Source organism: Ipomoea triloba, chromosome 13 (genome assembly GCF_003576645.1).
Source record: "Ipomoea triloba cultivar NCNSP0323 chromosome 13, ASM357664v1".
Taxonomy (NCBI): Eukaryota; Viridiplantae; Streptophyta; class Magnoliopsida; order Solanales; family Convolvulaceae; genus Ipomoea; species Ipomoea triloba.
In genome coordinates, this window is record NC_044928.1 from 28,110,194 (window position 1) to 28,133,230 (window position 23,037).

Below are 23,037 nucleotides of genomic sequence, written 5' to 3' on the forward strand. Positions count from 1 at the left end.
AATAAAAAAAAAAAAAAAAAAAAAAAAAAAAAAAAAAAAAAAAAAAAAAAAACTGTCATTAATGAACAGTAACATTTATTACCTAGAACTAACAAGATCATGAATAAACAAATGTAAAATAGATAAATGCCATCCTTGCACAGTGCCACAGGGAGCTATTGGACCTGCTGGGAAAGAAAAGGGGTGGGGAAAGGGGGATATTGTTCCTTAAACTAAATTACTTGACCAGTGTCCACTAAGCCATCAATATAATTCTTTAGAACATTCACAATGTTGAGTTTAAAACAAGAATGTTAGCTATAAATAGTACTCGTAAAAAACATAGTTTCTTGGTAAGCCACTAAGCCAAGCATGTAAAACTGGTTGGAGTTAGGGAAAAATTTGTCATAAACAACCTGACACCATGCGTTGACAAGAGTCTTTTGAAATTTGAAAATATGTATAAGAAATGACTACTCTTATTCCAAAAGTAACCTACCACTTTAAAAGACTTTAGCTGTTCAGGGAGCTTATAGCGCATCTCTCCAGTTGTCAGGAACAAAGGATGATGAAGGTCAAGCTGAGCAAGTTTGCCGGGGTCTTGTGTAAGTGTTGCAGACAAGACCATCTTCACAAGCCTGGGGCAAGATTTACCCTTGAACCCTCTTTCAACACCACTGCATGAATTTAAAATAGGTTCAAACACAAAAGCATAGTTGAAATTCAGAACAACTTCATCATTTATGGATTATACTAAAAGTTATGCTAGAAAGCAAAATAATGTTTTATTTATGCATAAAATTCCATAAGGTCTGGATTCATCCAATTACAATTGAAAAATTAAAAACTTAGAAGAATTTTGCCTTATATCCTAACTTGTTCATCCTAATCAGATCTCAAAATCATTCATAGCACTTCAATCAAGAATTCTCTTCAAGGACTTACAATCTCCGAATTGTCTTCAAAGAACTAAAAGCAGAAGGAGAAAAACTGTCAGAAGGAAAGAGCATGTCACAAGGACGGGTCAATTGGAGGACAGTAGGCAGCCATGATTGATATGCCTCTCTAAGTAACCGATCTGTTTCATCAACAACCTGAAATAATGCCATGCCAGTGAAACTGACTAAATATGTAATAAAAAATATGATGTGGAAGTGGAAATGAGTGTGGTCATCTATCCAAAATGTCTTACTTGCAAAGCTTATCTTCTAATAAGCATTTTGATTGTTCAACAGCAGAGCCATGTCATAGCAATTAATCACAGTTAAGGTACACATTGACTGCTGTTATGAGGTACCATGGCAAAACTGACTAAGCATACTAAAAGAGCATTTGCTACAAATAATAAGACTAGTAATGACAATGATGTCGGTTTCCAGAAGGATAGTGATGAAATAAGGAGAACATATGCAAAGGGGTATTGATGAAATAAGGAGAACATATGCAAAGGGGCATTAACAAATAAGCAATTGCCAAAAATGTGGACACACCAGCATGATATACGTAAATTATTCAGATTTCAGAAAACCATTATCCATTAGTATATTTCATAACTAATGCAAATTTACAGACTGCTTAAAAAGGGAAAAGAGTGGTATCTGTTTTGCAAGCTTCACATTTGAAACAAAAAGGCAAGAGAAAAGAAAAGATGCAACTGCCTTCAAAATAAAAAATAAAGAAATTTGCTGCTTACAAGATAACATAAATGCTCAAGGGTAAAGCCCTTGGTGTTGTTAATGTGGTCCATCAGCCTTCCCGGTGTTGCCACAAGTATGTCTACAGCACTCTGTAACTCCCGAGAAAAATCTTCCGGATCATAACACATGCCTGACTCAAGCTTTGGTTTCTTTATAAGCTGTGAGATTTCATCGGCAATGGAAGATTGCCCAACTGCCAACCCCACACGTAAATTTACTGCAGGTACAAGAGTCTCAAAGACTTCCTTAACCTGAAAATGGAATTTATAACTGGTAGTTAAAATCTGCCTTAAAGTTTATAAATGTTCTCTGCAATAGTGCAATTGAACATCTAAAATGCTCAATTTGAACTTTAATGAAATTGATTTTTGGAAATGGCACTTGAATCAGCACAATTGATTAAATTGCCTCAATTTAGATAAAAATATCATTTAGGCAATTGAGATCATTTACTTCTATACTATGATTGTGGGTTATGACTGCAATCATTTCAGATTAGCACAAAATAATGACATCATCCATAAATCTAGACCAGAACTCTATCTGTTCCATGTAGAAGTGGTGATATACAGTGATTCACTATATCAATTATGATGGAACAGAGTATACAAGACATGGAAATACTTGCAACTCAAGCATTAAATAGAATAATAATTAATAAGCAAAAGAAGCATGCTTTAATAACCTGCAGGGCCAAGTCACGAGTCGGCAACACCACCAATGCTCGGAGACATTTTACAGTACGATTTGAAAGCATCTGCACAATTGGCAATGCATAGGAAAGAGTTTTCCCACTCCCAGTAGGTGAATTTATACAAAGGTCTCGCTCAAAAGAGCCAGGTCCAATCGTCTCTTGCCAAACTGCAACTTGTACTGGAAAGAGGGACGTAATCCCCATATTTTTCAAAGCTGCCTCCAACCTAGTGAAGTAGTTATTGAAAATGGAGCATTGATTTGAAAGAAAGAAAGACCAAGGTGCACCAAAATATTCAGCAATTGAATAAATAAACAACATAGCTAATAGTAATTGAGTGAATATCCATCAAGAGTGGCATGTAAAGCATCCAAAGGTAGGGATGAAGATAACTTCTGTCATTCCAGCATGGCATAATAGTTATCAAAATTATGTGCCCATTTACCTATTAAACTATAGTAACAAACTAGAAAGGCGCGATTATAAACATTGCTAACATAATGCAATCCCATCACATAATGTACTTTCATTGCTTTCAGTGGGAATAAACATTATAAAATAAAAATAAATTCAATTTAAAAGGAAAATTAAGAACTTTTCTGGTTAAAAACGGAATCCTTAATCTCCACTAAACAGTAATTTCAACTCACATTGAAATAAAAATGTTCAAAACTTACTAGGGACGCATTAAAAATTACAAATTGGCAAAGCTAGTAACTGGAAAGTATGTGTTACTACGTCCAATTAAACAAGCTAAGCATGCAAAATGTAAATAAATTGAAGCTAAAGTATGACGCATATAAGTGCATAGCAAAAATAGTGTTTTCTACCTCGGGTCAAGAAAAGGGAGATTGTTGAGAGGGCATTCATCAATGACAGAGATATCAACTGGGTTTCTCATCCATGGCAGCACTGGCACCCTATTCTTCTCACTTTTCTTCTTTTGCTCCGTTGCTTCCTCCATATCAACCACGAATTTCTCACTTCTCAGTTGGAGTTTTCAACAGTCACGAAGCAAGCACTTTCAAACCCCTCTCTATCTCTCTATCTCTCTCTCTCTCTCTGCAAAATATTTTCACACACATGTATACGAATATGAACTTTGCGGAAGCAGCGGCGCGGGAGAGTCGGGTCGGGCGGACGTTATTTTTCTGCCAAATTGAAGGGTTTTAGCTGTTTAGATTTTAGAATTTTAAACAAAAAAAATTTAAAAAAATCTATAGGGTGTCCATTTAACGGTTCAGGTCTATTGCGTTTACTCCGAGAGACACGAAAACTGGTCCAGGGGAGTCGTCATTATAATTTTAAACTTTGTTTACTATCGAAATATACTCCATTATTTCAAATGTGATTTTATTGGCATATCAGTATATTTTTTTTAGTACTATCAACTATATTACAAGATAGTATTTGTTTAATTTTTTTTCATTTTGTTATAATTTAAAGAGTCAATATCCCACCACCAAACATATAATATATTACTCCGTTTATATTTGTGATTCAAATATTTATGAGCAAGTAAATCGAGTCAATATAACTCCAAAACTCAACACTAGACGTTTCACCCGCATAACGAACTCAATACTTCAATAGGCAATGTTCAACTAAATTGAGTCAACATAGATTCAAAACTCAACATGAAACTAATCATCTGCTCAAGCAATTCAACCCAAACTCAAAAACTTAATGTTTGTGGCAATAATTAATTCACTATTCTACCGCTATAAAAAAAAATGTTAAGTGATGCTTCTAATATACTAGGCTAATGCTATGAGAACATTTTATTGACGAAGTATTATTTTGTATGCCTTTATATTTATTATTTATTTATAAATAAACTAAATGTACATCATATATTAATTGCACGACAAATTTATAATATATTAACGGTAAACATGTAATAGATACATGATATGTTAACTTGAATTATATAATATAGTAACTGTATGATATAGTTTAGACAAGATCCAAAATGTAATATAATGTGCATTAGTCCATGATACATAAACTTGGGTGCTACACTGCTAATATAATGTACGGAGTATAAAGTTAGGTTTGCTAGAAGGTGGTAATGTCATCTGGGCCAATCCATTTGAAGCCCAACTAAGATGCGATGTTATCGGCCATTCGGCCATGTTATCGCACCTCCATCGTTCTCTACAAAACCCTATTTCGAAAATTTTCACTATATAAATCGGAGCTCTTAACCTAACCTCCATCCTCAACCTTCCCGTTTCACAATCGCTTCCATCGTCTTTGTTCGCATCTTTTTGATTTTTTTTAAAATGTTTTTTTCTTAATCGTCGATCTTAATTCGTGTAATTTTTGCCTCTCGAGCAGAGACCTTATTGTTAAGGTTGGCTGTTCTTCTCCGTACACGTATGGAAGCGAGGCAGAGATTCGTGCGGGAAAGTTGAGTCGCTTCGCCGTCGTTGTTTCACCGGCGCAGCAAATTAGATCCTGCTATATTATTATTATTACAAAAAAAATCTCAAAATTTTCGTCTTTATTCGAAACAGTAATGCAAAAGATGGGAAATCCTGTGATGGCATGATATCTTTGAGACCTGATAGTCTACTTTTGATGACAAATATAAGCATTTTTGCTGAGGATTCTCCCACTTTGAAAGTTTTGTTTTGTTTTGTTTTGTTTTTTAAAAATTGTTTCTTTGAGAAATTGAAATGATGATCGCACTGGGCTCTGAGCAGTTTGATTAAAGACTGCTAATTTGATGCACATTGCAGCCTAGAAAGCTAGTCTGATCTTTCATTGTTTTATTTTTGGAGTCTAATTTCTTTGATTAAAATGTGTATAAAATTGAGGTTAAATTAAGGTTTCATTTTTATAAAATTGTTGAAATTTTCGATTTTGTTCATTTTATCCCATTTTACGTCCTGTATACTGTTTGTTAATCAAATTTATTCTTTATTCTTTTTAATTGTTTTTTTTTGTGTTTTATATTACTTCTAATGTATTTTTTAAATATATATAATTTAGATATTAATATTAAATTTTAAATTTAATATTATGAAAATTAAATACAAAAAAGCTTTTTTCTTTTTAGTACTATACTCTATTATAATGTAATATTTGTTCATAAACGACTTTCTCAACCTATTCAAGCACAAAGAGTCCTCAGTTACCTCCACTGAGGTTTGAACCCACTCCCTTATACGGTAGAAGTGTAAACCAGGTGCCACTAGACCATAAGGCTTTAATTGAAATTAGATATAAATTTATATACTAATATTATGAAAAAATAAATTCAGAACTAACTTTAGTCAAGTTTGTTAATTGAATCAGATAATATATAATGGATTGGACATTTGGACGAAGTATCTAATATATCCCAAGTGAAATCTGGGAATCAAATGGAATTGTAATCCTATAAATGCTGATAACGATTATTGGAAAAGGGCATAAATTGTTTGGCAGAATTAATAAATACAATAAATTTATATTGGTATAGACAGATTACAGATTGAAATATTGGCAATAAATCTACTTTAAATAGTCATGGCCTCAATTAACGAAAATCGAGGCCTTATATGACAGCAGAGGTCAGGGAAAATTATGAGAGCAGAGTGGTTATTATTGTCTTGATGAAGACATACAGTTCCATGAAATATATGCTGGTTTCTTTAACTCAGTGTTCCAGAGCACTTCGGATTGAAAGAGGAGGATCCTGAACCACGCCTTTGGATATAAGATCATGGTTTAAGAATAAAACAATCACAGTTATATCATCATGGAAATGGCGTCGCACTTTTTTGTCGATTTTCCGGAGGTCTGAGTACCGCATCTCTCTCTTCTTGGCAGCTTCTTGCAGTGCTGCTTTGATCAGCCGTTTTGCGCTTCCCTGCATGTTAAAAGTTATGAGGTGGTTGTTGTTTCAAAGCCGCATATCGTGTCTTTTGCACCAGGTATAGAAAGTTACGAGCTTTTAGTTGTTTCAAAGCCGCATTATCGGTGCCTTTTACACTGGGTACCAAAAGTTATGAGCTTTTAGTTGTTTCAAAAATCAAAACTGCATAATTGGTGCCTTTTGCACTAGGTACAGAGTTATGAGCTTGCAAAGCTACATAATCGGTGCCTGTTGCACCAGGTACAAATACATGGAAGGCATTGGGGCCAGGTATAGCCATTCATAGTATGGTTACCCGGAAGGCGTTGGTCGTGACAGTTCTACTGCTAAGAATATTGGAAGATCATGCAATTTGGTGTAACAGTTCTACTGCTAAGAATATCAGCAGATCATGCAATTTGGTGTAGAGAATTATGTGATATGAGAAGATTGTGTAGAGGGTGGAACTTACAGAGTGTGGATTGCTCTTCACAATATCTACGGCCTTTTCATTGCTCAAGTGCTCCCATAAACCATCAGACGCGAATATGAGGAAAGAATCGTTAGGGTGTAGAGGATGAGTTAAAATGGATGGGGTTGCAGACAAGATTGGCATGTCTATAGGTTCTGGAAGTCTGAATTTTGCATTTATTGGCGCCCTGTTAAATTGCTGATGTTTCAAGTAAACATCACCAATGGATCTTGAGATCTGCATTAATGACAAAACCTGATTTGATAATTCAGAAATCAAAATACAAAAGTGGAATGTAATTGTTAGATGTACTAATAGCTGAACAGACCAATAATTTGTAGCATAAGAATGTCACCTTGTATGTATATACTCGTATGTATACAATAAATCCACTTTGAGTTCATCTTGATTACGCGTTTGCACTATAAAATGAATGCATCTTGTAATCACTCTATAGGATAGTCAAGGGTTAAGAAAGTTGAACCACATTTCTATATTCATCGGTCCTTCATTAAAAAATGTCATTTGAATGTCTACTTGAGTTTTGTATACAGACTAAGGCTCGTAGTTTGGATAACTAACAAGGGCAGTCACAAGAAAGGCCTTAGGTTTTCAAACAAAAACATTTGAATTGAGAGTGAGGAATGGCTGGTGAAGTTACCTGAATTATGCCTTTCACTCTCCAAACCCCATGTTTGAGAACAACGATTTGGGGATCATTTGGATGTAATGCTTTGAGCTCCTGTCTAACAGCGGCAATGTTAGCATTATGCTCCTCTGACAACGGTATAGCAGCGATTTCCCCGGTACTACCTACCTTCTTCCCCAGCACAACCCGAGAATCTCCGAGACTGGCAATGAAGAGAGTCTGCTGTGATATTACCCCAACTAGGCAGCAAGTACCAACTGTTGCCAGATGAGGTTGAGAATTCCACTTGTCTGAAACAAGGTCAGTGAATCCCCTCTCAGTCTCCGAGAAAGCCCTTTGGATCATATCAGCAGTCACAACGCCGTTCTCTTCAGTTGCTGATATTGCTGCACCAACATTAAAAGCTAAGAATACAAACATAAACAGAGGTTTTCCTTTATGACACCATTAACACTTCATTTACTCGGGGTGAACCCTATGGAACTATGACACTCATATAAGCCATATATAAAAGATGAATGCATTTACTCGGGGTGAATCCTATGGAACTATGACACTCATACAAGCCATATATAAAAGATGAATGCACTATTTTTAAACGATCACTCATGAACTTGAGCAATACCCTCCAACATAATCACTCGTGAACTTAAGCAATACCTCCAACATAATCCGCACTGCCATTTACAGCGATGAAATTTAAAATAAAAATTCATAGAAGCATCATAGACTTTATAGTTGCAGCTCTAGAATCTCAACAGCCATTGGCAATGCCATTCCCTATCACAAACTTAAAAGACCTTCAAATGATCAAATAGTGAAAACTGACCAATGAATCCTATCATCTCCTTATAACATAAGATCCTTTCGACATTCTTTTAATCTGTAGAACAGAAACCGTAGTCTAGAGATACACGTTACTAATTCTATGCTGTCAATCATCTAGCTGGTGTCCTTTACCTATGTTTTGGGAGTAATTGCAAATTGCCAGATATAGTAACAACAAAAGCTTTAAAGACCATCATCATCAATTCATACCAATGTAAATGCAGCAAAACCTTGTGCAGTCTGTATTCAACACCCAAAACACAATCAAGATCACTAAATCAAAAACCACAGTGATCCAATTTATGAATTCAGGATAAGAAAGAACACGAAAGCTAGGTCATCACCATTCCCCCAGTCAATCAGCTCAAGAATCAATATATTTGTTCAATTGGAATATAGCCACGACAATTCCACAAACACATGATCGGCACACTATTTACTCCAATCCTACAGTACTAGCCACGCCCAATTCCAGCTAAACGCGCATAGAGATCACAACTCCAACCTCAAACACACAAGTCAAACGCAATCCAAGCAAAATTGAAAAAGTAAAACAAAAACCCCCAAATTCGATAGGCAAACAGTACGAACCTTGGAGATGTCGAAACAAATTATCGCAGACGTATCGAGCCGCATCAGGGCCACCATGGCCATCATAGACTCCAACGAAGGTCCCGAACCGACCCGACTCAATCCGGCTCTGATCCTCCAGCACCCGATTCGCCTGCACGACGGCCATCGAGAACTCCCCGCCCCCGTATCTCCCAACATCGTGATACCACAGCAGCCCGTCCCTCCCAAACGCGCCATTGGAGGAGCTACTGTAACTGCCTGCGCCGCCGCCGCCGCCGCCGCCGCTATTACTATTCTCACTAGTAGTATTGCTCCAGCACAGCGAGAGGAGATTCATCAAAGCTCCTCCGAGCATCCCACATGGAGCTCCGAAATGGGGGAAAAAAATAAAAAATAAAAACACTAAATTAAATTAAAAAAAGTCAAATTGGGGCAGAGCTAGCTAGCTAGCACAATGTTATGTGATTATATAAATATAACAATTGATTGTATATGGAAATCTGTATGTATATGCAGAGAGAGAGAGAGAGAGAGAGAGAGAGGAGGAGTAGGGGGTGTTGGGTAGAGGAGGAACAAGGCAGGAAGGTGTTCATTCCGTTTACAAGGACGACGGGGCTGAAGGGGGGGCACTTTGTCGGGTGTTGTTTTCAATGTCTGGAATACGTATTTCTTCCCAATATGCCCCTCCGTATACGCGTTCTACTATCCACTTTTTTATGCAATCTTGCAATAATGACTCATGTGATTACTATATTGAGAGGGGTAAAATGGTAAATAATTATTACTCCGTATTTCTCAACAAAATATATTGAGAGGGGTAAAATGGTAAAACGGTAATCTCCCGTTCAAGGGGCCTACGTCTCCGCCAGACCAAATTGGTGGTAAATAAGTAAATAACAGTTCATTATGTAGAATGATTAGTGTTCAACGTTCACAAGAAGTCACATGTTTGATCATCTGTTGTTGTCTACAACTATAAATCGAGCTAAGCTACCCATATGGACAATTTTTATTTTTTTTTACTTTAACGTATACAAGTATGAATAAAGTCATTCATGACCTATAATGGCAGAGAGTAATTACCTTTTTTATGGTGGAATAATGGTCATGTTTTTATGGTAGGGTAGTCGTTGTTTATGAAGATTTATGTTTTCATTTATTCTATAATGACTAGTTATAATTGTATATGACAACTAGTATGATTGAGCTAATTTGGTGAGTTGAATTTGGGTATTTAATTGGTTATTCGAGTCATTGTTGTCATTGGGCTTGTTAAGTCATTTGAGATAATACCATCAACTACATTCAAATTAGTCAAATTTTACACTCCATACTTAATTTTTGAGAATTTCTCAACCCCTTTATGTATGACATTTGTACCGAATTTCGTAATTGATTTATTTTTATAATTACAGTATATTTTTTACAAAAATCGAACTCCTGGGATTAATACTCTACTTGTCGTTACTATGAACTGATAGGCTAAAAATGACAACTTCTCAAAATCAAATGCTAAATTTGGTCGATTTTGAACGAGTAAAGTGAAAACAAACAATCGAAGTGGATAACAAGTTATATGTTTGAGAAGTTTTTGGATAAAAGTTAAACTTTGTCAATGCATATTAGTTGGACGAAACAAATTTTGTCCATATCAAAAGCTATTGGGCCAGCTCATATGCAAAAAACAGAGCTCAGGATATTTTTAAATATTTGGGCTGTATAGCATTTAATTAAAGAGGCCCACTGCTTCTCAATTATCAATGCAACAATACATACAAATGGACAATAGTTATACCATGGATCCGAGTCTACTTTACAAAGTCAATCAGGATTTAAAATACATAATTTACATATTAAATATTTACAATTTGAATTGTGAACATTTAATATGTAAATTGTGAATATTCTGTATGTAAATTGTGTATTTTAGATCCCGATCTATCTTGTAAATTGTAATCATTCAGTATTGTGTAAGGAAAATAACTGCAAAGGCTAAAGGAGATGACCAAAGCATGAAAAGACGAAAATACCCTTATTTTGGACGGCCATTTGACGAGAATTTTTACGGTGGACTAAAAGTGACAACGATTAAATAAGACTAGCCACAATGTGACAAAAATGAATGAAGTGGACTAAAATTGGCAATGTCCCAATAACAGTAGGACCAAAAATGACAATGACTCTTGTTTTGTTACATTTATGAAAATTTCATATCTTAATTTTTCAAGTCACACGATATTTTCAAATTTTTTTTTTATAAATATTCATGATTCTTTATAAGGTAGATTTTAAAATATTATATTTTATAAAAACCTCTTAACTAAATGCCCCAACTTATTTTGTTTGTCATCGACCTGGTGGGTTCCAACTAAGCATTAATTCAAATCCAGCTAAAACCTTTGTGAATGAAATTAAGACCCCAAAAACTCCAAAACCTATAACCTTGAAAAGATCTAGCATAGTTTCGGGGGCCTTCATGTTTATGCAGGCAGCCAAAAATCACAAACAAAAACCAACAAAAAAATAGGTCAATTCCAACACTATTTTGATGTCTCTAAGAATTAAAGCATATTGGAATTATGTCAGACCCATAGTGCTTTGTTTTATGAGTTATCCCTTTCCTTGCAAAGTTGTTACAAACTGAGGCTGAGACATATCCTCAGCTCACCCCACTCCCTACTTGTGCTCATGTTCCACTTCAAAGGTGACACATTTCCACCATTTTTCACTTCCAACTTCTCCACTTGCACACTAGTTGTTTTTAGGTCAAGATAATTTGGTATGACGTCAATTTTCTTTTGTTGTTGTATCTATGTTTGCTTGGGAATCCATTATGTGGTTGTATCTATGTTATTATAGATGCTGGAATAATAGACATGCATGGATTCATCTAAATAGATCATCACGACATAATCCAATCACCTTAGGGCTTATTAGTCTAAGTCCAAAGGCATGCATCACAAACTAGTATCACAAGTTTAATATAGCGATTTGGGTATGAAATACGCGACCCACAAGAATCAACTCTAAATGTGGCCTAGCTTCGAAGACTCAACTCGATAGGGAATGTTTGTTGGAGGGCATCGCAAGAATAACAAGGGAACCTAATTAATGACCATAATAGCCATATTTGGATACTGGGGGACGTGCGCTTTAATTGCAAATTAAAAACCTATCAAAAGCAACCTAACCATTAAAAAAAGCTAGTTATAAATAGACCGCTAACATTAAAAAAGAGAGATATAAGACTCTACTATTGTAACCATACTATAGCGAATTCTCATCATCTCCCCTCAAAGTTAATTACTATATATGTATTTATCATCAGTAGAGATTACTAAGACTTTTTTATATTGAAGTTTTCCAAACCTGATAATCGTCATATCACATTTAAATTAATTTAGAGTTAAATATTTATCAAACTAATATGAAATGGTGTTGTTATTTGATTCACAATTCACAAACCTATAGCATCAAACTTTATTTGAGAAGAGGGGTTGGGACAGTAGCAATGTAGCATAATGAATTCAAGAAAGGGACAGTTGTCTTTACCCTATCAAGATGTTCATCAATAGATGAAGGCATCTTTAGATGGGTCATGGGCCATAAAAATAGTACTAACTAGAAATCCAACAAAGCTAAATAAGAACATTTTCTTTGAAAAGACCAATCATATCCACCCACCCAAACAGCCATAATAATGCATTACCAAGCCAATGAAGCCCTAATAGAATTGTATCCATAAAAATACCTATGACCAAAAAAGGAGTTATGAATTTTACCATGTTGTGGTATCCTAACTGAGTCACATCCTGTAGTTTACCTCCTCTATTATTCATAAGATTGTCACTTATAAAAAACATTCACGGTAGATTGTCTATAACTAACCAGCTCAAACCAAGAAAGTCAATAGATAGCTCTTATACGTGTTGAAGCACATTCCGCAGTTTACCTCCGATCCTCCACTAGTTTCCTGGGTTGCTTTCATAAGAAACGTTGCCTATAGCTAACCAACTCAAACCAATTAATAATGCTAATAGACAGTTTTCATAGGAAGCCAAACTTGAAACCTTGTGATTACTAAGCCAATTACCCAAACAACTCGGCCGAGTCACCTCAAATCCCATAATAAAGTTACAAAGAGGCCTTAGTTCAACAGTATAGTACCAGCAGAAATCATAAAACCTTAAACTGTCAGTTCTTGATACCTTTGAATGTCCCCCAGGCCAGCTTCTCAACCACTCATATTGCAACCTGGTAGTTGGTAGGTAGATGACCATTTTCTGGGAAATAATTAATGCAGCTACACAATTACACTCAATTAGAAAAGATAATCAAATGTAACAGTAACATTAATACATGATCACTCCAAAGATTTCATCAGTTTATCATGAGTTTTAACAATTAATTGTTGATAAGGACTTTGTTTATCATGAGGCCCCTTTGCCATAATGCTGTTAGCAGCATCACTTGGATGGTAGGGATCCCAAAATACATACTTTGATTTCAGATGAAGGAACACATGGTATCAAATTAACGAAACATGTCGAGTTCAATCTAATTTAAAACTGTTTAAACGATACCATGATGGTCAATGACTAATGACAGAGTTGTAAATGAGGATGTGCCCTTAGCCGATTTCTGAATTTTGCTGTCGTGGCAGCGACGAATGCTTAGGGAGGGACTAATTAATTTCTGGTGCAGGGTGTGAAGTAACAGTTGATCTTGTGTGAGACTATCTTACGTGAAATGAATGGTTTTGTCGATAAATCGTTTGATGAGGCAATTGTTACAAAAAAACATTGCATAATTCTCAAACAGGTTCATGGTTGCTGTCAAATCTAGGACAGTGACTGTGTCTTGTCTGGTGTCTGCAAAACTGTCTAGCTGTGCATCCAAGTTGATCCTTCCACCCTATAGAACCAATGCAAATAAAAATAAAAATGAAAAAACAAAGATAAATAACAATGTATTATATGATGATATATAAGACTTGTCTAGAAATCTTACAAAACATTATCCAGTTTCATCAACATTGGACCACTTGTCGCCCATAGTCCGGTCTGACTTTAACATCATACATGTTCTGTTTCAACTAAAAGATTAGACTGATAATTAGACTGCACATTTATTATTTATATATTATGCATTCAATAGTTGGAGCCAGGTATGGTGGAGTGAAGCTATTCAACCCCATTATGAAATCAAACAAAGAAGTGGAGGGGAATTGAAATGTTGCCTATGATATCAACTATATATTGTTCTTCCATTAATGTATCTACATTCCAAAATCAAACCCGTTGGACGTGCAATACTTGTGCGTGTTGGAGTATTTTGCCACCCTTTGCAGTTCTACCAGACACAAACATTATTAATTTCAGTGTGTAGTATATTCTAAGTTTCTAACTGAGGAAATCGGTCTGACAAAAAAAAAAAAAAAGGACAGCTTTGGGATGAAAAGCAATTCTATAAAAGGTGCCCTTTATACCCTGATTCCTAGTGGTGAACCATAATGCCTTTTATAGATTGAGCTGGCGAGCATACATATGGCTAGTAAAGAAGGGGAAGCAGGAGCCATACACTCATACTACCTGAGCATGGTACGCTTATACAGGCACATGGTACAACCATACATCCATACAACACATGTAGTAATTAAGCCATATATAGTTGTAGGGGCAGTATCTGTAAAATAATTTGCTATAGCATAAAGTTCATGAAAGAATTAATGACTAACAACTGCCAACTTTCATAGTTCAAACTTCAAAGCAATTAAATGAAAAAACAGGAGTTATACTAGATGAATTCTCAATTTCTACTCCCTCACTTTTATTTCTTGATATGACAAAAGCATAACTTTAGCTCATTGTAAGAGTTTCCTTTTAACTTTTTCGATTTGAGCTTGTCAGTTATGAACAATAGATTACGATTTACCTCCTTTAGTTCTTTGTCTGTTAGGATTACAGAAGGGATGACAGATTTTCCATAAATCAAAGAAAATATAAGGGTTGTTTGATAAATAAATCTGTTAGGGTTAACAGATTTTCCATAAATAAAAAAAAATAAAAATAAAAGGATTGTTTGGTAAATATATGTATCTGACATTGACTCATCAATAATCATAAAATAAAACATACATGAATAATCTTCAAAAGCCATAACTTCTTCATAACAATTAAGAATAATATAATTGTGTACGTAACAAGTAAATGACACAAGATAATGTCGTGGGTGGAAACAATATAATATGTGACTGACGTTTTCCTAATTAATACAATGTGTCGCAGTTCCTCCTAATCACGCCGCGCTCCCCAGTAAGAACATTCGAAGAAGAAAGCTTGACGAACGCCGACGAGAAAGCCCGGAAAAACTCCTCCTCGTTAGTCGCAAAACGTTTGACGTGCCCGGCGGTCCGCGGGTCGGTCGGCATCGCGGCGTCAATGTTCAGGACTCCCCGCCCGCTCACCGCGTTAACGTAGTAACGGTTGTCAAACGTTAGAGAGGTGCGGTCGTTGGGCACGGTGGAGATGTTTGCGCTCGACGCTCCCATCGGACAGTTCAAACTTAGCAACGCCGCTAAGTCCGCCGGAACTTTACTCTCCCGTTGAGCGTTTGAATCGAACAAACGTCTCCGAACGTTAACACAATGCGTTGCTCCGATTGAATGTGCACCTGTAATAAGAAGCAAATATATTAAATACTTATAATTTTTTGAGTGATGAAAAAAATTTACAACTATCTGAAGGTATACAGTGAATAAATATATTTTGTGATCCTAATTGTCAAAAAATTAATAAACTAGTCTAGCTGTTTATAGTTGATCAATGGTCAGATTGGTTGAAAAGTCAAATTTGTAATCATGGTTAAAAAAATAACTAGACGCTCTGGGGCAGCTTAGCGCTTAGGCAGGGATTAACCGCAACCTAAAAAACATTTATAGTTTGAACAATTTAGTGTTATTTTATCGATGCCGAGTGAAATAACTCATTTAAAAAAAGAACAATAGCTAATTGGTCAACTAGACGACCTAGTTGCCTAGAAGGCCTAGACAGTGAGTGCCTAGGCGACACTTAGGCACCCTAATCAACTAGCCACCTAAATCCGATTAGGGTGATACATTAGGTGGTGGGCCAGCGCGCCTAGGTGCCGATTATGCATGATTATTGCAACACTGTTCGTAATCTTATTGATTACTAAGTCAGCTATCAGTTTGACCAACTTGACTGATAGTTAGGTTATTCAGACTTTAGTTGTGGATAAAGTGTGTGTGTTGGCCAAATTACCTATAATGGCGACGGATTCTTCGACGGTGAGTCCTTTTTGGGCGAAAAGGCGGAGCGTGGCGTCGACTCCGGCGGTGGCCGGAGGGAGCAAAGAGTTGGCCAACTTATAATTGGGAGGATTGGAGGAATCTCTACGGCCCAAGGGAACATCAATCGGCGGTCCTCCCGACAGCGCAACCGAGTCGCGAGCGGCTAATACGAGAATGTCAGCGCAGGAGACTCGCCACGGACACGCAGCTTCCACCACCGACTTGATTGCGTTTATCACCCCTCTTTGGCGTACGCCAAAGTTCTTATCGGACCGCATCTCCGATTGGAATGAATCAATAAGTATAGACGCATCACACCCCTACATGTCACTCAAAAAGTCAATCCAGAATATCCTTGATCATTTTAACTAAAAGTTTAAACTTATCCACAGAAGTGAAATTCCTTCGAGTCTTAGTATCTCACATCTAAGCCTAACAAGATAGTACATGAATAAATCATGATGACTCAATAACTCATTAAGTAGAAGGATAAATGTTTATGTCAATAAAGTGTCCACAAACGACTATCTGAGCTTGATCATGGGTAAAACCCCGATCAATCAAGAATACACTCATTTTAACTACAAGCTTAAACTTGCCGCTCACAAAGAGCCCACACATTTAGACATTTAGTATAACTCCACACTGCAACTGTTAAGACTGAACGTCTTGTCCCTATCCATAATCTAACACCCAAGAATCAACTGAATTATATGTGCCTACGAGGTGTAACTCCAGACTACAACGGTTAAGACGTACTGAATGTTTTGTCCTTATCCATAATTAAACACCCAAGAATATAATCAACTGAATTATATGTGCCTGCGTGCATTAAAAGTTTAAATTGATAATGAGATCGAGGGTCAGACAAATACCTGAACTTGGCAGTCATGGAACATGAGCCTTAGCAAGGCGGCGGCGGTGGTGGGATCGGAGAGGAGGAACGTTTGGGTAGCACCTCGAACAATGGTCTCTAGTTGAGGGCAAGATTGATCATAGAAACCATAAGAAAGGCCATTATTGTGGTGATGAATAACCTTATTTGTTTGTCCTACAACACCAGACAAGACAACCTGAAACAATAGAACTATGAATGAAATTTTCTCAGACAGATCCATTTTAACGAGAGATCAATGGAATTGAAGTCTACACATTCAAGAGGTTTCTGGGATCGGGTCTGGCATGGCAGGATGGTACAATACACGCACTTATATAAATGCACGCATGCAGCCCGGCCCCGGCCAGTTTGGTTTAATTTTCTGATATCACACCAACTTGTTATTTTTTAAGAACAATAGAACAGTGACCAAATTTAATGTTTTGCAAAGTTAGTTAGTACGGTTCCAATTTTCAATTTTTATATGTTATCTTCTCCATTTACATACATATTTATGTAATATTATTTTAAAAAAAAACAAAATGTCAAGATAAAATACTTCCCACTATGACAAAAACTATAACTAGTAACAAATGTATAAGTTTATTTCCTTATATATGTCATGTTTTAATGACAAGATCATTGACTCGGCTCTCTAAGTTGCCGCCAACATAAAAAAAAAAAATAATGAAAATATTTTAGTCACAATACAGTCCGACTTATAACGGAGGCTAACAATTCAAAATATTAATTCTTTACCAATGGTTGCATCGCACTAGAAGTAGTGCAATTCTGTAAGATATTTACTCAATATCTGATCTAACTGAATTAAACACCAGAATGTATTTGACTGATAATTTGTTTCAAAATATTCAAGTTGGCCTGGATGTCTTCTAATACTCGTTCTGACGCTCATGATCATCAAATAGCTTCTTTTTCTGTTACAACATCTTCTGGATGTCTTCTAACACTTGTTCCAACACTTGTGATCATCAAAAAGTTTTTTTTTTTTTTTTTAATTTTTTTTAAAGAATTCTATTGCAAACTTTTAAATTTCCTGCTATGTCTGCATATATCATAATTAGTCACGAGTGCAACAATGTGGGTGAGAGTTTTTATATGATATAAGATTGAGTGTTGGAATTTATTGGAGTGTGACACTTTTCAACGCCTAAAGGCTAAAGTTGGAAAGTGGGGAAGGGTATAGTTAGCAGCTAGCAAATCGTATATGAATGTTGATAGGTCAAAGCTGCAATACTCTTAATTTTTCAGTTGTACCTAACTAAACTCACAAAATAATTGGCATTTTAGGTCTAAAATAAAAATAAAAATCATAGTTTGCGTAATAAGGTAAACGCACAGTCATAGAATCACTATTTAATAATGTGCACTATGTAAATTTCACTCTTTTATAATAATTGATGAACTATACATGAGAAATAAATTACACTAGCAAGACTATGTGCGAACTGATCACTTGATAAAATCATATAGAGTATTTTATAAATATTACAAACTTTAACTTGAAAATTTATAATAATTATAAGATGACTCCATATTACTCCGTAATTTTTAATACTCATCAACAATTGATGACTCCAATGGATAGCTATGATCCGTCCTCGATGTTTGATTCCTTTTCAATGTTTGGTATATTGATTTTATCAAATTATCATTTTTATTGAAATCCTTTTTTTTTCATATGAAATTCGGTGAACACCGATTACCACTTACATATATTTTTTTTAATATCAGTTAAAATATGATAAAATAATTACTTCAGATAAGAATTAAACCAAGCCATCCAATGCAAAAAGAAAGAGCAATGGCTATATTGAAGCATCATTGTAAAACACAATTTACCTACGCTCCAAATTAAACAATCACATCCATCAACCAGAGATACAAAACTGCACCTCTAATTAATTAACTCCTTCAATTCAATGCCTCTGCTAAACTATATTTAATCCACTCATAAACAAAATGCAGAAAAGTTGATCCAGCTCCAAAAAATCATCATGAACACTTTATCTCCTTTGCAATACTTGTTAATCTTTGTCTCTCTCATTATCACTAACCCATATTTTCTTCATGGATTCCAAGCCAAAAGTGTCATTGACTCCCCACTTTTAACTAAGAAAATTGGAACCAATTCCATTCTTGTAGTTGATCCAAATGGAGATGGGGATTTTCAATCTGTTCAAGCAGCAATTGATCATGTTCCTGGAGGGAATTCCAATTGGATGGTCATACATGTCAAAAAAGGCGTTTACAGGTAACTCTCCTCATAAATTTTTTTTTTCTCGATCGAGAACTTGTTGTCAAATGAAAAAACTATTCAATTTTTCTTAACTAAAAATCTTAAGCTCAAGCCCTATATAAATGAAGCAATAGGCATTGAATTACACTAATAATGGTTCCCCAGCTTTTTCTTTTAAATTCTTTATTGGTCTCTTTGATTTCAGCCTGTTAGCTATATATAAACAACTTAGGCTTGTTTATTTCTTTGAGGTATTTTGTTAATCACAAAGTGAACTTCACCTAAAACGCAGCATCAAGTAACCATATGAGTTTTTTTTTTTTTTTAATATATAAATGAAAGCTGGAGACAAATGGTTTAATTTCCAGAAAATCAGTCAATTCATATGATGCATGCAGAGAAGATTTGGGCCAACAATAGTGGCAGCCTTAAATTGATAGGGAGTTGTTAGATTTGCAAATTAAAGCTGTCCAACTAAACCATTACAACTGTTGAATGCAACAACATGTGAGTGTTATTACGTTGTTTTTCGAGGGGTACGTAATTGCATATTTTTGCGATATGTACAATGTACTGTGGAGTGAGAATGAACATGTGACTATGGCTTCCACTTTACAGTCACGTCCAATTTTTGACTGAGCGGTACATGGAACGACACCAACTCCGCCGCCCTCCTCCCTAACCCCAACCGCCGGTACTCGCCGCCGGCAGCTAATTAAGATAGTCAAATACCGGCCTATCTAAATTATCGGTCCTTTAATCATCAATAACTCCCTCATCAAGCAACAAAATTAAATAAATATATAAATAAATTTGTGTGTATATATTTATAGGAAAACTCTTTCTATGTTTATACATTCGAGATAATGTCAAATATTAAAAACAATATATGATGTAATATATATTTAAGAATGTGCATTATTTGCTGAAAAATTGGTTAACCAACCGAATTGACAAATTTTTAACCGTTTTTAATTGAAATTTTTTTATTTGGTTAATTTTTTTTTAAAATAGTTAATTAGGTTCGAAATTGACGGTTAATTAAATTGTTTATATATATATATGTGTGTGTGTGTGTAGGGAAGGGGTCTCCTTTCGCGAAGGGGATCCTTCGTCTCCATGGCTGGCTGGCTGGCTGGCTGGAGACAAAGGGGTCCCCTAGGTTTCCGGCGGCAACTTTTTTTTTTTTTCTAAATAATTATTTTATTTAAAATTATTAAAACAAAATTAAAAAATTATTTTTAAATAAAGGAATTGACACGCCAGCCGTAAACAAATCATTTTAAGTGTAATTACATTACTTTGTGTTGTTAAGGGATCTAATGGTAGCTTTTTGAGTTCGGTGGCTTACTTGTAGTTTAGTGTGTAGTTGGATGACCTATTTGACCCTATAATATCATCATATTGGTTATCATTTATTGAAAGGAAATATTAAAACTTATATAGCTAAATTATAAAAACTTTGACAACTGATTGTGATGAATTTTTAATATATAGTAGCTTAGTGTAAATATGTGATTGAATAAGTGAAGAATATATATAAATATGCAGAGAACAGGTGCACATACCACCCAACAAGCCCTACATATTCATGAGAGGAAGTGGAAGAGGGAAGAGCGTGATTGCGTGGTCTCACAGTTCAGGTGACGCTAATAGCTCTGCCACTTTCAGGGCTGAAGCTCCTCACTTCATTGCCTATGGCATTAGCTTCAAGGTTTCTACTCACTCATTACCCCAAATTATATTTTCACTAATGTATTGATAAACACTTTTCGTGTATACCCACTATTCGAGGGTGTGAATTGAGTAAATCTCATCTTGCAATAATCTTAGCCGCAAAGGACACAAATAATTACAAGGACTAGTCTAGCTGATTGGCTCAAATAAAAAAGGTTAATAGGCCATTTCCATTGAGAATTGAACTTACAATCCTGCCTTGTGGATCTAGTTAGCGCCTAGTTGACGGGTTCAAACCAAGAATGTCAAATAGGCTGCTCTCACTGGAATCGAACTTAGAATCTAGTCAAGAAATGACTACAAGGTAAATCAGCCTAGCTGACCAGCTAAAAAAAAGGGCAGTAGGTTACTTTAGTGAAAATCAAACTTGAAACTTTATGGTTACTAAAGGAATAACCTGACTAACTTGGCTGAGATTGCCTCCTATATTTTTCATTTCTAAACAAAAGATATTATCAATATGTCCCAAAATGTTGAGGTGGTCGAATTGGTCGAAATAGGTCATAAGTTTGATTCCTGTCAACGCCCTAATCAAACATGTAACACAAAACTTTTTCATGTGTAATTTGCGGGCTAGATATATATTATCAATATCAGGAATTTGGTGATCTAACTATATATATTTCACATTTGCGTTATGACCTAGAATGGAGCTCCCCTAGGGATGGCTCAAACCTCACAAAACCAATCATCAGTTGCAGCAGTGGTAGCAGCAGACAAGGCAGCCTTCTACAGCTGTGGATTCTTAAGCTCACACAACACTCTCTTTGACTACAAAGGCAGACACTACTACAATCACTGCTACATTCAGGGCTCCACAGATTCCATTTTTGGCCGAGGACTATCCATGTTTCATGTCAGTTTTTAGATTTTTGTGGCTTCGTTCTTATGAGGCCCTACTAAAAGCGCAATCTCTAATATGAAACATTATAGACCCCTGTTTTTACCATTTCTCCATGGGAGTCTTTTAAGATTAATTGCAAATTTGAGGCCCTGATTTGCTGGGCAGCTTGCACGGCCCAAAATCCGGCCATGCATGGCACTGCTTAACTGGTTTTTTCTTCTTCTTCTGTTTGGGTTTAGGGCTGTGAGATCTTTGTGGTTGCAGACAAGAGAGCAGAGGTGCATAGCTCTGTGACAGCACAACATAGGGATAGTGCAAAAGAGAAGAGTGGATTTGTGTTCTTGAATGGGAAGGTGTATGGGGTTGGAGATGTGTACTTGGGGAGAGCTAAAGGGGCTTATTCCAGGGTGGTTTTTGCAAATACATATTTGTCCAGGACTGTCATTTCCAAGGGTTGGACTAACTGGAGCCACACAGGGCATACAAAGTAAGTACCAAAAAAAAAACATTTTTTATTCATCAATATCGAAAGATTATTTTTATTTTTGATCCTATGACTATTCGGACTAGACATTTGCACCACGCGGAGTACAAGTGTCACGGACCGGGTTCAGCCACAAAAGATCGTGCCCATTGGTCGAAGCAGCTGAGTGAAGAAGAAGCCGCAGCTTTCCTATCTATCGGCTTCATTCAAGGCTCGGAGTGGCTCCCAGCGTGGCTATAACTTCACCCCAACTTTAACTGGGGTAGGGGGCCCTTGGAATTTGAGATTTAATATTTTTGGAAAGAAAGACGGAGAATTAAGAAATAGATTTGGGGGAATAGAATTTATGAAATAGAATAGAGTTATTGTAAACTGTGAAGTGCATTGGTAGTTCTAATGATGATGCCTCCAGTAGTTGCTCCTTGAACATAGTTACATAGGAACTATGCAATGCAAGTTAAAGATAGGAATACAAAATGATCGAATATAGAGTTTGTATATATGTCTATTGAGTATAAACACTCCTATTTATACAAAGAGATTATCATGTCTTTTATCTATACAAAGTAAAGGATTGGTAACCCAATGGGGTAGCTCAAATGGCAAGTGAGCTCTCTTTGTGGGGAAGAATTTTGGGATAACCTGAGTTTGATTCTCACAAGCGGCGATTCCCCCTGGGCCAGCGAACGTGGGTGGACCCTGGACCCTGGACCCTGACAGAAAGGATTCGTGGCTAGGCAAAACTGCACAAGTACGACTTGTCTAATATGTTTTTGAATATAGAGTT

General features: G+C 36.0%; 4 protein-coding genes and 2 non-coding genes across 8 annotated transcripts in view; 3 read left to right on the forward strand and 3 right to left on the reverse strand.

Moving 5' to 3' along the window:
* Positions 1-3,472, reverse strand: part of LOC116001966 (DEAD-box ATP-dependent RNA helicase 1) — a 6,394-nt gene extending 2,922 nt beyond the window's left edge. For both annotated transcript variants that reach the window (XR_004094332.1, XM_031241948.1), the window contains exons 1-5: positions 3,201-3,472; positions 2,362-2,596; positions 1,673-1,927; positions 925-1,073; positions 479-656 (exon numbers count right to left, since the gene is read on the reverse strand). Coding sequence is in view for 1 of the 2 variants with exons in the window: in XM_031241948.1 (XP_031097808.1) it covers positions 479-656; positions 925-1,073; positions 1,673-1,927; positions 2,362-2,596; positions 3,201-3,334 (951 nt within the window). In the remaining variant the exon portion in view is untranslated. The remainder of the gene's footprint in view (positions 1-478; positions 657-924; positions 1,074-1,672; positions 1,928-2,361; positions 2,597-3,200) is intronic.
* Positions 3,473-4,908: 1,436 nt separating this feature from the next.
* LOC116003216 lies at positions 4,909-4,983 on the forward strand. The gene has a single exon (XR_004094648.1). It is a non-coding gene; the product is annotated as a small nucleolar RNA R66 (small nucleolar RNA).
* A 64-nt stretch (positions 4,984-5,047) lies between these two features.
* Positions 5,048-5,135, forward strand: LOC116003225. Its single transcript, XR_004094656.1, has one exon. It is a non-coding gene; the product is annotated as a small nucleolar RNA snoR118 (small nucleolar RNA).
* A 618-nt stretch (positions 5,136-5,753) lies between these two features.
* Positions 5,754-9,346, reverse strand: LOC116001967 (probable protein phosphatase 2C 42). 2 transcript variants are annotated; one of them, XM_031241950.1, is made up of 4 exons: positions 8,755-9,346; positions 7,348-7,721; positions 6,687-6,941; positions 5,754-6,229 (listed from the first exon to the last, which is right to left on the reverse strand). In XM_031241950.1, the coding sequence occupies exons 1-4, from the start codon at positions 9,089-9,091 to the stop codon at positions 6,017-6,019; spliced, it is 1,179 nt and encodes a 392-aa protein (XP_031097810.1). In that variant the 5' UTR covers positions 9,092-9,346; the 3' UTR covers positions 5,754-6,016. The 2 variants fall into 2 exon arrangements, with proteins under 2 accessions (XP_031097810.1, XP_031097811.1); XM_031241951.1 differs by having other exon boundaries at positions 6,687-6,923; positions 8,755-9,344.
* A 5,467-nt stretch (positions 9,347-14,813) lies between these two features.
* On the reverse strand, positions 14,814-17,223 carry LOC116002702 (peroxidase 29). The gene is made up of 3 exons (XM_031242868.1): positions 16,924-17,223; positions 16,020-16,368; positions 14,814-15,408 (listed from the first exon to the last, which is right to left on the reverse strand). The coding sequence occupies exons 1-3, from the start codon at positions 17,164-17,166 to the stop codon at positions 15,005-15,007; spliced, it is 996 nt and encodes a 331-aa protein (XP_031098728.1). The 5' UTR covers positions 17,167-17,223; the 3' UTR covers positions 14,814-15,004.
* A 1,720-nt stretch (positions 17,224-18,943) lies between these two features.
* On the forward strand, positions 18,944-22,737 carry LOC116001441 (probable pectinesterase 67). The gene is made up of 5 exons (XM_031241319.1): positions 18,944-19,200; positions 20,737-20,899; positions 21,569-21,778; positions 22,006-22,253; positions 22,337-22,737. Exons 1-5 carry the CDS (start codon positions 18,944-18,946, stop codon positions 22,488-22,490), a joined length of 1,032 nt encoding a protein of 343 aa, XP_031097179.1. The 3' UTR covers positions 22,491-22,737.
* The last annotated feature ends 300 nt before the right edge of the window (positions 22,738-23,037 follow it).